General features: G+C 46.8%; 1 protein-coding gene across 1 annotated transcript in view; it reads left to right on the top strand.

The window, feature by feature from the left end:
* Window positions 1-608: 608 nt before the first annotated feature.
* Window positions 609-13,382, top strand: part of LOC137528237 (vomeronasal type-2 receptor 26-like) — a 34,193-nt gene continuing 21,419 nt past the window's right edge. The window contains exons 1-2 of the mRNA XM_068249838.1: window positions 609-683; window positions 11,551-11,766. Coding sequence (XP_068105939.1) covers window positions 11,563-11,766 — 204 coding nt within the window. The 5' untranslated portion in view covers window positions 609-683; window positions 11,551-11,562. The remainder of the gene's footprint in view (window positions 684-11,550; window positions 11,767-13,382) is intronic.

The following is a 13,382-nucleotide window of genomic DNA, read 5'->3' as shown; positions in this document are numbered from 1 at the left end:
TGCAGCAGGAGGAGACCCTGTGCGCCAAATGAGGGAGTTGCAGCGGTCCGTGGTTCGGCGCTTGGAGGAAGCCTTCCCCCAGACCCCCCCCCACTGTCACAGTCCAGCCAGCACAGCAGCAGGTGCCTGCGTGCATCAGCAGCAGGCGCCCATCAAACCTGCTGTCTCTCATAAAGGCGCTGTACGCCATGCCGGTACAGCTGCCAAGTGAGGAGGTTCCTGCATCAGCAGCAGCATTTGGCTCTCAAAGCCAGAACCAGGGCCTGACCCGGATGGTTGCAAACTATATGGGGTCCTACAGCGGCCTTGAGAGTGACACCACCAGTGCCGGGCCGACACATAGGCTGGAGAGGCTGGAGCCTCGGGGCGGAGCTTACTTCAGTGTGGGTGGGGTGCAAGGAGCAGGTCTGTGTTGTGCCTGGCTTGCCGCCCAGCACCCCCGCTGTGTTTATGCTGCGTTCAGTCACCACTTTACTGGCTGCAATGCTGGCTGGCTGATGGGGAAGACGAGATGAGCAGATCAATCAGCTGTCTGCTGCAGTGCTGCTCGCTGTCCCCAGCCTCTCCTGTGTGCGTAGAGAGGAGAGCGCCCCTCCCCTCCTGTCTTCTCCTCTGTGACACTGGGGGCGGGGCTGAGCACAGAGAAACCCGGGCAATTCAAGAATGAAGGAGACGGAAGACAGGTAGCTATGCGGGGGAAGGTGGGGGGGAGAGGCTCTGTGAGGAAGGGGGAGAAGTGTTCACAGCAGAGCATGCAGGCATGATTCTGCTCACATGCAGCACAGACTGCCTGTTACTGATGGATCCATTTCCCTTATGCTGCTGCTGCCACGAGTGTACATGAGACACTCACAGCTGGGAGCTCCTCCCCTCCCTCTCTCTCTCTCTCTCTCTCCCCTTCTTCCCTGTCCCTGAAGCTGCTGCATTACTATGTGGGGGTTTCTAGATAGATAACAGGAATAACTGCAGCATTATAGGCCAGAGCTGGGCTGTGTGTCAGGTCTGTGATGATTCTGGCTTCTATGTCAACATCTATGCCTCTTTCCTCTCTCTCCCATTCCCTATCACTCTCCATTCCTCTCTTCTCATGGAACTGAAGGAAACACTGCTAAAATATATACTTAAACATCTAAATATACATTTATTTTAGGAAAACAAAGAAAAACACTCCAGGCGTGGCATTTAAGGCCGTGGCCATCTTTATTGGTTAACTTAAATAATAAAAAGGTTGAGGTCCATAAATAACTTTATTTAAAATGTAAAATGTGTATTAAACCAAAGTATATATATATATAACACTGTTCATTAAAATGGTCCACCAATACGGTTCGGACCACGAAAACTTTAAACAACTTCCAGTAGGACCCCAACTCTAAGTTTTTGACCACGCCGGCAAGCGTGACCTTGATCAATAAAGACTTGACCACGACGATGTCTTCTGTAAGGAAAAGGGGGAGTGGTGGGCGGGAAGCTCACCCAGACCGCTCTGGTACAATGGCTGAAATACAGGCGACGGACCCTCCTTTTATACACTGAGATTGCTCCCCATTGGATGATGCAACAATGTATGCCCCCAGCAACACCTGGCAGAACTTTACCTGCCAGTATTGCCGACCAATCACATTCCTTGCCATAGTACCACCTTACTGCAGTATCCTTTCAGCCAATCAGGAACTAGCTACCTCACAGAGGGAAAATTGAACTGGCTAGCTAACTAATAACCCAGGTTACCACAGTCCCATGTAGGGCCTATTATTAGTCATATTGGCCCTTTTCATGGAACTGAAGGAAACACTGCTAAAATATATACTTAAACATCTAAATATACATTTATTTTAGGAAAACAAAGAAAAACACTCCAGGCGTGGCATTTAAGGCCGTGGCCATCTTTATTGGTTAACTTAAATAATAAAAAGGTTGAGGTCCATAAATAACTTTATTTAAAATGTAAAATGTGTATTAAACCAAAGTATATATATATATAACACTGTTCATTAAAATGGTCCACCAATACGGTTCGGACCACGAAAACTTTAAACAACTTCCAGTAGGACCCCACCAGCCAGGCAAACCTAGCCTGGCACCCCACCAACGGCTCTTTCAATGCAGCACTGGAGGTTCCAATTGAAAATGTCGAGCCCGACATCACTTAAGTGCACTAAATCCTGCCTATATAGGCCTAAGGGACCACCCTCCAAATCGACATGTCTAAAAGAAAACCCCCCGATGCATGGAAGGAATTTTTCCAACTTGTGATTTAGGCGCCGTCTGATCTTCTCGCAGGGGAGAAGATAAGAAGGCTGTAACCATAACCACCTAGGGATGATTTCAGAAAAAACAATAGTTGTTTTCTTTGAAAATGAGGACAACATGGCTAGATCATCCCTGATGTTGAAATAAAGTTCAAGAGACTTGATTTTTCCAATGTCGTTCCCCCCTAGGTGGATTATCAAAACATCCGGAGCAGGCCACACATTAAACAAATCGAAAATAACCTCTTTCAATTGAGACCAAACCATCCCTCTCACTCCATGCCACAGGATTAAAAACTTCGATGGATCCAAGTTCAGGTTGGTGGAATAGCATCTTCTAAACGCTCTGTTATGGGCCCAAAAAACATATGAGTGACCCACTATCCATGTCACCGACTTTGAACCTGAAAAAATATAAATATCATTAAGGGCGAATATAGAGCTTGAAAGCTCCTGACCTCCATCTACCCATTTTCTTAATAACACTTTCAGAAAGACCCAACCTGGCAGCTTCTGTGGCAGCTCCAATACGAAAAGAATGAGATGTTAGTTTGTAATTGCTCAGCCCTGCTGCCGATACACAACGTTCTAAAACAGAGGTAAATTGGTATATAGATAAAGAAGAGCCATTTTCATGCCTTAATAATGTACCTGCGGCATTGCCTCTAACCTGAAGGAAATTGAGCAGATTCTGAAGAGGGCACAACTTATTCCCTTCCCATGCATTTAGCTCAATCGTACAACCTTTTCCCAGCTGATCCGTTTTGGAGGATTGCAAGAAAATTCCCACCTTTTTTGTAGATATAATCACATTCTCATATAGTAGTCCACCGGCAGCGGACGAAGATCTAGCGATCAGCTCAGACACCCGGAGAGCTGCAAAAAACATAAAACAAAACGCACAACGAAAGAGAAGGGACTCATAGTTTGAATAGCAAACTGTTGCAGTAGCATCAAATAGCTGGGATAAGACCTGCAGGGAGATTGGGCGCCTGCTATCAGGTTTGGACGAGAAACGCTTGTGACCCTTTAAAACCTGCTTAACTGAAAAATAGGAATTACAAGCAGGAAGATTAAACAGCTTCAAAAAGAATGAAATACCGGCCAGTGACTTCACAATATGAGAATGCGACAGACCTTTTTTAATACATGCTGAGACATAGTGTAGAACTAAACCTTCTGACACCTGAAGCTTTTTAATACCTAAAACTTGAATGAAATTAATCCAATCCCTCCAAGCGCCTGAGTAAGACCTCCAAGTCGCTATAGAGACTGATTGCTGTATCTGTGAGCCAATTAACTCCATATCAGATTCCAGAGAAATTTTGGAACTTCTTCCCCTACTGATCGCGCTGTGGGGGCCAACGACCGGAATCTCTGCATCTGAAATCGGGACAGAGCATCCGCAATATCATTTGATATTCCTGGGACATGCTGTGCTTTTAACCAGATATTAAATTTGAGAGAATATAAAACTAATAGTCGCAGTAATCGGACAACCAGTGGGGATTTGGAAGAGAGACAGTTAACTGCATAAACTACTCCTTTATTGTCAGTCTGCACTAAGATTCTTTTCCCAGCAAATTGGTCTCCCCAGATATAAACAGCTGCTACAACTGGGAATAGTTCTAATAGCACAATGTTTCCCGTCACCTCCTTCTGAAGCCATTCAGAAGGCCACCTAGCACAGAACCAGTTATCATTAAAAAAGGCTCCGCAGCCGACGCTGCCGGAAGCATCAGAGAAGAAATTTAACTCAGAGTTTGTTTTAAAATCATCTTGCCAGAGGGAGCGCCCATTGTAAGTATCTAAAAAATTGGACCAGACTAATAAATCTTCCTTTAAATCTGCAGATAAACGTACATGAGAAAAAGGTGATTTTAAACCCTTTATTGACATGGCCAACCTACGCGAAAATACTCGGCCCATGGGCATAATTCTAGTGGCGAATGCTAAGGAACCTAGCAAGGATTGTATTTCTTTCAGTAATACCTTCTTCCTGCGTAAAAAGGAACAAATCAGGGATTTAATTTTTATCAATTTTGCTTCTGGCAGGCGAAATTCCATTCTGATTGAATCAATGGTAATACCTAAAAACTCAATGCAGGTACAGGGATATACAGTTTTTTCTACTGCCAGAGGGATACCAAAATCCCGACAAATAACTGAAAAAGCTGTTAAAAGTTTATGGCAGATGTCTGAGGATGCTGGGCCCATGAATAAAAAATCATCTAGGTAGTGAATTAAATAATCATAACCTGAGATAAACTGCACTACCCACTCCAAAAAGGAGGAAAAACTCTCAAAATAAGTACATGAGAGTGAGCACCCCATCGGTAGGCATTTATCAAAATAGAATTGGTTGTCTAAATGAAAACCTAGCGAACTGAAAGCTGAGGGATGTATTGGTAACAAACGAAAAGCGGATTTAATATCCGCTTTCGCTAAAAGGGCATGGCGACCTAGGGGCCGGAGCAACTCCAGAGCTCTATCAAAAGAAGTGTAACAAACTGATGATAGATCACTGGAAATTTCGTCATTAAGAGAACTACCACTAGGATAAGATAAATGGTGAATGAGCCGAAAGGCACCCGGCTCCTTTTTTGGCACAATACCTAATGGTGACAGGCGGAAATTTACAAAAGGAGGTGACGGGAAAGGACCTGCTATCCTACCTTCAAGCAATTCTTTGTCAATCTTCTCTTTTGTTATGTGAAAATGTGACTGAATAGATTTTAAATTGTCAACCATAGAACAACCCTGACCTGAAAATACTGGGAGATTAAAACCATAGTCAAAACCATTAGTTAGAAGGACAGCTTTCTCCTTGTCGGGGTAAATTTTGAGCCACGGCAACATTCTTGCCAGCCTCACTGGAGTGGGAGCTTTTAAGAAAAAGCTCCTTAGAGCCTGATTGTGCCGCTGAAGCTGCTTTCTTGAAGCATCTTGAAATAGGATGCGACCCGGCGCAAAAACCGCATTCATGGCGATATTTACATGAACCGGGCCACTTACATTGCCCGTCGTTGAAAGCGTAGCAGACGCCTTTCTTGTAATTGCCCGAATTCGGAACGGATTGCTTAACATTTGAAACTTTTGGTGACATCATTAAAGTGAGCCATAGGCCCACATCTTTTGAACCCCATTTCGTACCTGGGTAGATAGATAACTTTTGTCTGAAATTCTCATCGTACGTGTACCAACCAAAACCGCCGTACGCTTTATATGCTTCAAGAATTGTATCTAAGTATTGGAACATTTGCGGACACTGTTCAGGATGACGTTCACCCATAACGCTAGCGTATATGCAAAATGCCTGTAACCAATTGTGCAATGATCGCGGGACAGGCCGCCTGCGATCATCCTCAGATTTGTCCTCCTTTTTGTCCTGCTTTAAAAATTCTTTTGAACTAGGAAGCAGTGACAATAAATCAATAAACTCACCTTTCCAAATTTTTTCCTTGACGCTAGGTGATAGATGAAAACCTAATGGGGATAGTTCACATGACATCTGTTCCTTATAAACAGACTCGGAAATGCCAGACTTTCTTATAGGAACAACAGGAGAAGAATGAGCAGGAAGAGTAGAAGGAAGGGTAGGAAGGGGAGGATTAACTGCAGGAAACAAAGGGTTAACTGAAATAGTAGAAACTGTAGTATTAGCAGAGACATTGTTATCAACCCATACACTATCAGCATTGCAAGGGTTACTATTCTTCTGAAGAGCACACAACAAAGCAGACATCAAAGAGTTAATTGCATTTGAGTCGGCATACTTACTGCCTCCTGCAGAGGATGCTGGAGCAGTGGCTTGCTGCCCGACCCCTTCGCTGTGCTGAGCTGAGCGCTGCTCCTGTGTCCCCCCAGCATGGAGCTGCGCTGCACCGCCAGCTGCCGCCGACAAAAGCGTCCCAGGTTGCCCTGGCAACGACATGTCAGCGGCGCAGGCATGCGTACGCTCGCTCCCACCGCTGGTTGATGCGACCGGATGGTCGTTTGCCGCCTGAGCTGCCCCTTCATCGCCGTCATCATCGGAGGTGTGGTCAGAGGAGTCGGCGGCCACCCGATTGGTCGCCGAAAAGTGGGCGGAGCTGACGCTGGCCCTGGATGTAGAAGCCCGAACCTCCTCCGCTGAATAGCCACGCCCATCGAGAGCTGCCGCCGCCAGATTGGCTGAGACTTCAAATCCAGCCACAGAACACGCCTCTTCAGACCCCGGATAGGTCGGCGCGGAGGATGCCGCGGGGGGGCGGGCTTCGGCCGAGATCAGTTTCGCCGCCACTGCCGAGGAGACCCCGCATGTTGCGCCGGGCTGCCGCTCACTGCTGGGGGGCTTCTTCCTCTTCGACGCCGCTCCAATCGCCGATGCCTTCCCTCCGCCGATCCTGGATGAGCTGCCGCTGGGGTCATCCGGGGAGTAGGACCTGCGCTTCTTCCGGAGCCTCTTCGCCGGCAGGTTAGTGGATCTTCCCGCTTCTGCGCTGACTCGCCGCTCCTCTTCTGCCAGCTGGAGACATCTCGCCAACATCTCCAGTCCCCCGGGTTCTTCGGCTCTTGAAGCCAAAAGCCTTACAATGTCCATTGCGGCTGGGGAGCGACGTAATACAAGCTCAAGTACTACAAGCTCAAGCTCACCCAGACCGCTCTGGTACAATGGCTGAAATACAGGCGACGGACCCTCCTTTTATACACTGAGATTGCTCCCCATTGGATGATGCAACAATGTATGCCCCCAGCAACACCTGGCAGAACTTTACCTGCCAGTATTGCCGACCAATCACATTCCTTGCCATAGTACCACCTTACTGCAGTATCCTTTCAGCCAATCAGGAACTAGCTACCTCACAGAGGGAAAATTGAACTGGCTAGCTAACTAATAACCCAGGTTACCACAGTCCCATGTAGGGCCTATTATTAGTCATATTGGCCCTTTTCATTCTATATCTCCCCTTAACCCCCCCCCCCCCTCCTGTCTCTAAATGTTCTACCCCTCTCTGCCTCTAGCCTATCTTTCCTTCCCTCAAATATCTCCCTCTCCAGATGCATCCCATCAGTGCATGCCTTTTAAAGTGGACCTGAACTCTTGCACACGACAAAAGGAAAATATAGAGAAATGAACCCTGTATGTATTTAGAGAGCTAAGCTTGTAATTCCCCATTATCTGTGACTAATACAAAGTTGTAATTTGATCTATTCCCTGTGCCACCTGATTGCCATGGCAGATAAGGCATATAAGCTCATTTGAAAGCACAGGATATTATCAATATGGCTGCTTCCGTGAAAGCAGGAAGTAGAAACAGTGCAGATTTATTGCAGGATTTGTATCAGATTTGTATTAGCTGCAGCAAATATGTTTTTCTTTAAAGGTTCTTATGCTGTTGCCTATCTTTTAGTGCAGAGAGGAAGTTCAGGTCCGCTTTAAAGCGGTCATTACTGATACACTTAGATACACTTAGTACATAGTCATGCCACTGACTGTCCTCAGAGGGGCTCACAATCTAATTATACCATAGTCTAATATCCTACCATATTATTATTATGTATTTATATAGCACTGACACCTTCTGTAGCACATTACAGAGTACATAGTCATGTCACTGACTGTCCTCAGAGGAGCTCACACTCTAATCCTACCATAGTCATACTCTAATGTCCTACCATATTATTATTATGTATTTATATAGCACTGACATCTTCTGCAGCACATTACAGAGTACATAGTCATGTCACTGACTGTCCTCAGAGGAGCTCACACTCTAATCCTACCATAGTCATAGTGTAATGTCCTACCATATGATTATTATATATTTATATAGCACTGACATCTTCTGCAGCACATTACAGAGTACATAGTCATGTCACTGACTATCCTCAGAGAAGCTCACAATGTAATCCTACCATAGTCATAGTCTAATGTCCTACCATATTATTATTATTTATTTATATAGCACTGACATCTCCTGCAGCACATTACAGAGTACATAGTCATGTCACTGACTGTCCTCAGAGGAGCTCACACTCTAATCCTACCATAGTCATAGTAAAATGTCCTACCATATTATTATTATGTATTTATATAGCACTGACATCCTCTGCAGCACATTACAGAGTACATAGTCATGTCACTGACTGTCCTCAGAGGAGCTCACACTCTAATCCTACCATAGACATAGTCTAATGTCCTACCATATTATTATTATGTATTTATATAGCACTGACACCTTCTGCAGCACTTTACAGAGTACATAGTCATGTCACTGACTGTCCTCAGAGGAGCTCACAATCTAATCCTACCATAGTCATAGTCTAATGCTAATGTCCTACCATATTATTATTATGTATTTATATAGCACACACTAGATCTTTAATCAACAGCTGAATGCATTATTCTCCTCCTTACCCCACCAGCTAGAAGTCATTACATTGTGTTCCTTCTTCCCCTTCCCCACAGCAACAGCACTCATCACTTTAGCTGTAGCCAAGAGATGTGTCTGTATAAGCTTGTTGTCACCCTGGGAATTGGATTCTGGTCCCTACAAGAGACAGTTATAGTTTGTGTGTATACTTTTAGACTCAGAGGGGGCAGTTAATAAAAGTGGGCCCTGGGTACTGGAAAGTAGAAATCCAGCCCCGTACCATGGGCATCATGCGATGCCCTTGACAACCCTCCCCATTGCTTACTGCGGAGATGGACGGGGGGGGGGGGGGCGCACTTGGGCAGCTCAGCCTCTGTTGATGGTGGACCTTGTCCCGGCCCTGGACACCACTGTGGACCCCTTGGATTACTGGGCCAAGCACCTTGATATTTGGAGCGAGCTGGCGCAGTACGCCCTGGAAGTCCTTGCTTGCCCCCCTTCCAGTGTGCTGTCCGTAAGGTGCTTCAGTGCGGCCGGTGGCGTGGTGACTGAGAAGTGCTCTCGTCTGTCCACCCAGTCTGTGGACAGACTGACATTTCTCAAAATCAACCAGGCTTGGGTGGTTGGTGAATTCCTGGCCCCTGTTGTTGGCAAGAGGGGGAAATTAAGCGGCTGGAAATCACATTATGCCTGCCTTACCACCCTTTACCACCACAACCTCCAGGCTCCGCATAAGCCTGGTTCAAAAATTTTTGACAGCCGTGGTACCAACACACTAGGTGACATGGTAAACACAATTGCTATTTAATTTTTTTGGAGGTGTCTGTGCTGTCCGAGTTGTGGGGAGCCCCCAACTGCGGCAGTACGACCGCTTCCTGGAACCTCTCCTAATTTTTGAACTGTGCTGTGGTACCTACAAGTGCCATGGTGAACTATCTAAACACAATTGCTATTTAATTTTTTTGGAGGTGTCTGTGCTGTCCGAGTTGTGGGGAGGCCCCAACTGCAGCAGTACGACCGCTTCCTGGAACCTCTCCTAATTTTTGAACTGTGCCGTGGTACCAACAAACTAGGTGCCATGGTGAACTATCTATGCTGCCTGCCAGACGTTACACTTGTTGCCTGTGCTGCTCCCACCGCCAGGGTACATCGACCCAGTAGCGTCGTGATGGGGGTGTGGGGGGTGCGACCGGCACCAGGTGGAGTGACGCCAGCCGCCCTAGGGGGGTGCGCTCAGGGCATGGGTGTCCGCACCACACTATGGCAAAAACGGGCGGCAGACTGCCTCCCCCTGGTGGTCGCTCACCCCCCCTGGCCGCCGCTCACCCTCTCTGGCCGCCGCTCACCCCCCTCCCTCTAGCTGCGTCAGACCTCGAACAGGCGGCGACCAATAGTGCGGGTACTAGGACCTAGCACACCGCACTGATATGCGGAAGTGACATCACTTCCGCATACAGAGCGTGGTGCGTCCGGTGAACGCTCTTACTGGTCGGGTCGCCCGCTGATTGAGGTCTGACGCTGCAAGGTGAGGGGGGAGCTGCGGCTAGAGGGGGGGTCCCTGTCTCTCACTGCCTAAACGGGGGTCCCTGTCTCTCACTACCTAAACGGGGGTCCCTGTCACTCACTGCCTACACATGGGTCCCTGTCTCTCACTACCTAAACGGGGGTACCTGTCACTCACTGCCTACACAGGGGTCCCAGTCTCTCACTGTCTAAACGGGGATCCCTGTCTCTCACTGCCTAAACGGGGGTCCCTGTCACTCACTGCCTACACATGGGTCCCTGTCTCTCACTACCTAAACGGGGGTACCTGTCACTCACTGCCTACACAGGGGTCCCAGTCTCTCACTGTCTAAACGGGGATCCCTGTCTCTCACTGCCTAAACGGGGGTCCCTGTCTCTCACTGGCTAAACGGGGGTCCCTGTCTCTCACTGGCTAAACGGGGGTCCCTGTCTCTCGCTGCCTAAACGGGGGTCCCTGTCTCTCACTGCCTAAACGGGGGTCCCTGTCTCTCACTGCCTAAATGGGGGTCCCTGTCTCACTGCCTAAACGGGGTTCCCTGTCTCTCACTGCCTAAACGGGGGTCCCTGTCTCTCACTGCCTAAACGGGGTCCCTGTCTCTCACTGCCTAAACGGGGTTCCCTGTCTCTTGCTACCTAAAAGGGGGTCCCTGTCTCTTGCTGCCTAAACGGGGGTCCCTGTCTCTTGCTGCCTAAACGGGGGTACCTGTCTTACACAGTAATAATCAAATGACAGTAATAATAATAATCCTATGCTAAGTGCGAATCCCCGGGGTCCTGTCGGTTCAAGCACACACGGATCTGAGAGCTTTCACTGCGAAGTTTCAGCAACAACAGACAATGAGCTACTGACATCTCCAAGCTTAAATGCAGACAGGCAATTCCAACCGACCCGCCCAGAACACTTCCACCAATCAGCGCAGAGAACCAGCAGCCAAATGTCAGCTGACCGGCCGGTCAGCTGACTCGTCTCCTCAGCCCATAAAGGTCCTGCCGCTCCGCGCGCGAGCGTGCCGACCTGAACTGATGCGCAGCAGAGAGACCTGTTCTGCCGGAGGCCGTGAGGGACGCCTGCGATGATGCGGCGACAGCCGCCATGACGTCAGAGGCGGAAGCGGCGGTCGCGCTGCTTTCCGCCATTGAGGTAATTCCCTCATTCCTAACAAATACAATGTATTTTCACAAATATTTTTTCGAAATTGAAAAAAAGATTTTTCGATGCGAAAATTACTTCCAAGACAATTCACAAGCAATACTGTAAGTCAGAACCAACAATGATTACAAATAACATAACATTGATTGCATCGAATCTTGAAAATTGTCCATACACATCTAATCTGTTTTTAATTTATTGTTAGTATTTTACAACCTGCCTTCTATCTTTTTATTGCTTTTTGTTTTTTTTTTGTTCTTAATAAAAGTTACAGAAGTACATGAGAGACAGCGGAGAAACTATAACTTCCAACAAGGATAGAGAGTTGTCTCTTCCACTGACCTTATCAAGCATGACTTTGCACAACCGTATAAATGTCACACAATGGATGAGAACAACTGTTGCTGGAACCTTCACAGAAACATCTACAGGAGAAATGGCTTTTCACATAAATCCTGAAGCTATAACTTGGAAACGTGGAAGGGTAAGCTGCTCCCCATTTTGGGGTTTGTATATACAGTGGGGTGCGAAAGTTTTGGTAACCTTGTTAATTGTCATGATTTTCCTGTATAAATCATTGGTTGTTATGATAAAAAATGTCAATTAAATATATCATATAGGAGACACACACACACAGTGATATTTAAGAAGTGAAATTGAGTTTATTGGATTTACAAAAAGCGAACAATAAATGTTTAAATACAATTAGACAGGTGCATAGATTTGGGCACTCTTGTCATTTTATTGATTCCAAAACCTTTAGAACGAATTATTGGAACTCATATTGGCTTGGTAAGCTCAGTGTCCTCTGACCTATATACACAGGTGAAGCCAATCATTAGAAAGCGTATTTAAGGGGGTCAATTGTAAGTTTTCCTTCTCTTTTAATTTTCTCTGAGGAGTAGCAACATGGGGGTCTCAAAACAACTCTCAAATGACCTGAAGACAAAGATTGTTTACCATCATGGTTTAGGGGAAGGATACAGAAAGCTGTCTGGGATCGGTTGAAAAGGGCGCCTGAGCTGCCTGTATGAAAAGGGCGCCGCCATAGACATCAATGTTATTTCTGGAAAAATGGGCTACAAGGTGTAGAAAAGGGCGCCCGAGTTTTGATATAGGCTACAAGCGGGCTCCCCTTTGTAGCCCATATTTTTCGGCTACAAGGTTTTCGGCTACAGTAGGGCGCCCCTTTGTAGCCCATATTATTGCCTTTTTTTTGTAGCCTATGTTTTTATATGGGCTACAAGTGCTGGAAGCCGAATTATTTCATTCCCCCACTATCCATGGTGGCCTGGAGGGGGAATAGTAATTAACACATCCCGGAGTTTATTTGTAGCCGAAGTTTTTATATGGGCTACACCAGGCGCCTTTTTTTGTAGCCGAAGTTTTTATATGGGCTACACCAGGCGCCTTTTTTTGTAGCCGAAGTTTTTATATGGGCTACACCAGGCGCCTTTTTTTGTAGCCGAAGTTTATATGGGCTACACCAGGCGCCTTTTTTGTAGCCGAAGTTGGTATATATGGGCTCCACCAGGCGCCCTTTTTTACCGGCGCCCTTTTCATGTAGACCCAGCTGTCTCAGAGATTTCAGCTGTCTGTTTCCACAGTTAGGAACATCTTGAGGAAATGGAAGACCACAGGCACAGTTCAAGTTAAGGCTCGGAGTGGCAGACCAAGAAAAGTCTTGGATAAACAGAGGCAACGAATGGTAAGAACAGTCAGAGCCAACCCACAGACCAGCACCAAAGACCTACAACGTCATCTTGCTACAGATGGAGTCACTGTGCATCGTTGTAACGATTGGTGTCAACACGCAGAGAGAATCTGATTATTGGTGATCTGCAGTATCACCAAGAATACAGATATATACCTGATTATTGATGATCTGCAGAATCACCGATAATACAGATATATTGCTAACCTCTAGACACCTGAAGCGTGTAAGTGTTTGGTGTAACAGTGAGAGTTGGATCACCGGGGCAGCAGGTGGTCCAATAAGTAGAGACAGACTCTACTGCAGTCAAGGACTCCAGGAGAAGGAGACCCTGAGTGGTTTTGCAGCAGTGCCCCCTCTGGAGAGCAGAGGGCCCCTGCAGGAGG

Source organism: Hyperolius riggenbachi, chromosome 1 (assembly GCF_040937935.1).
Source record: "Hyperolius riggenbachi isolate aHypRig1 chromosome 1, aHypRig1.pri, whole genome shotgun sequence".
Lineage (NCBI taxonomy): Eukaryota > Metazoa > Chordata > Amphibia > Anura > Hyperoliidae > Hyperolius > Hyperolius riggenbachi.
This window is presented reverse-complemented; position numbering and strand designations above follow the sequence as displayed.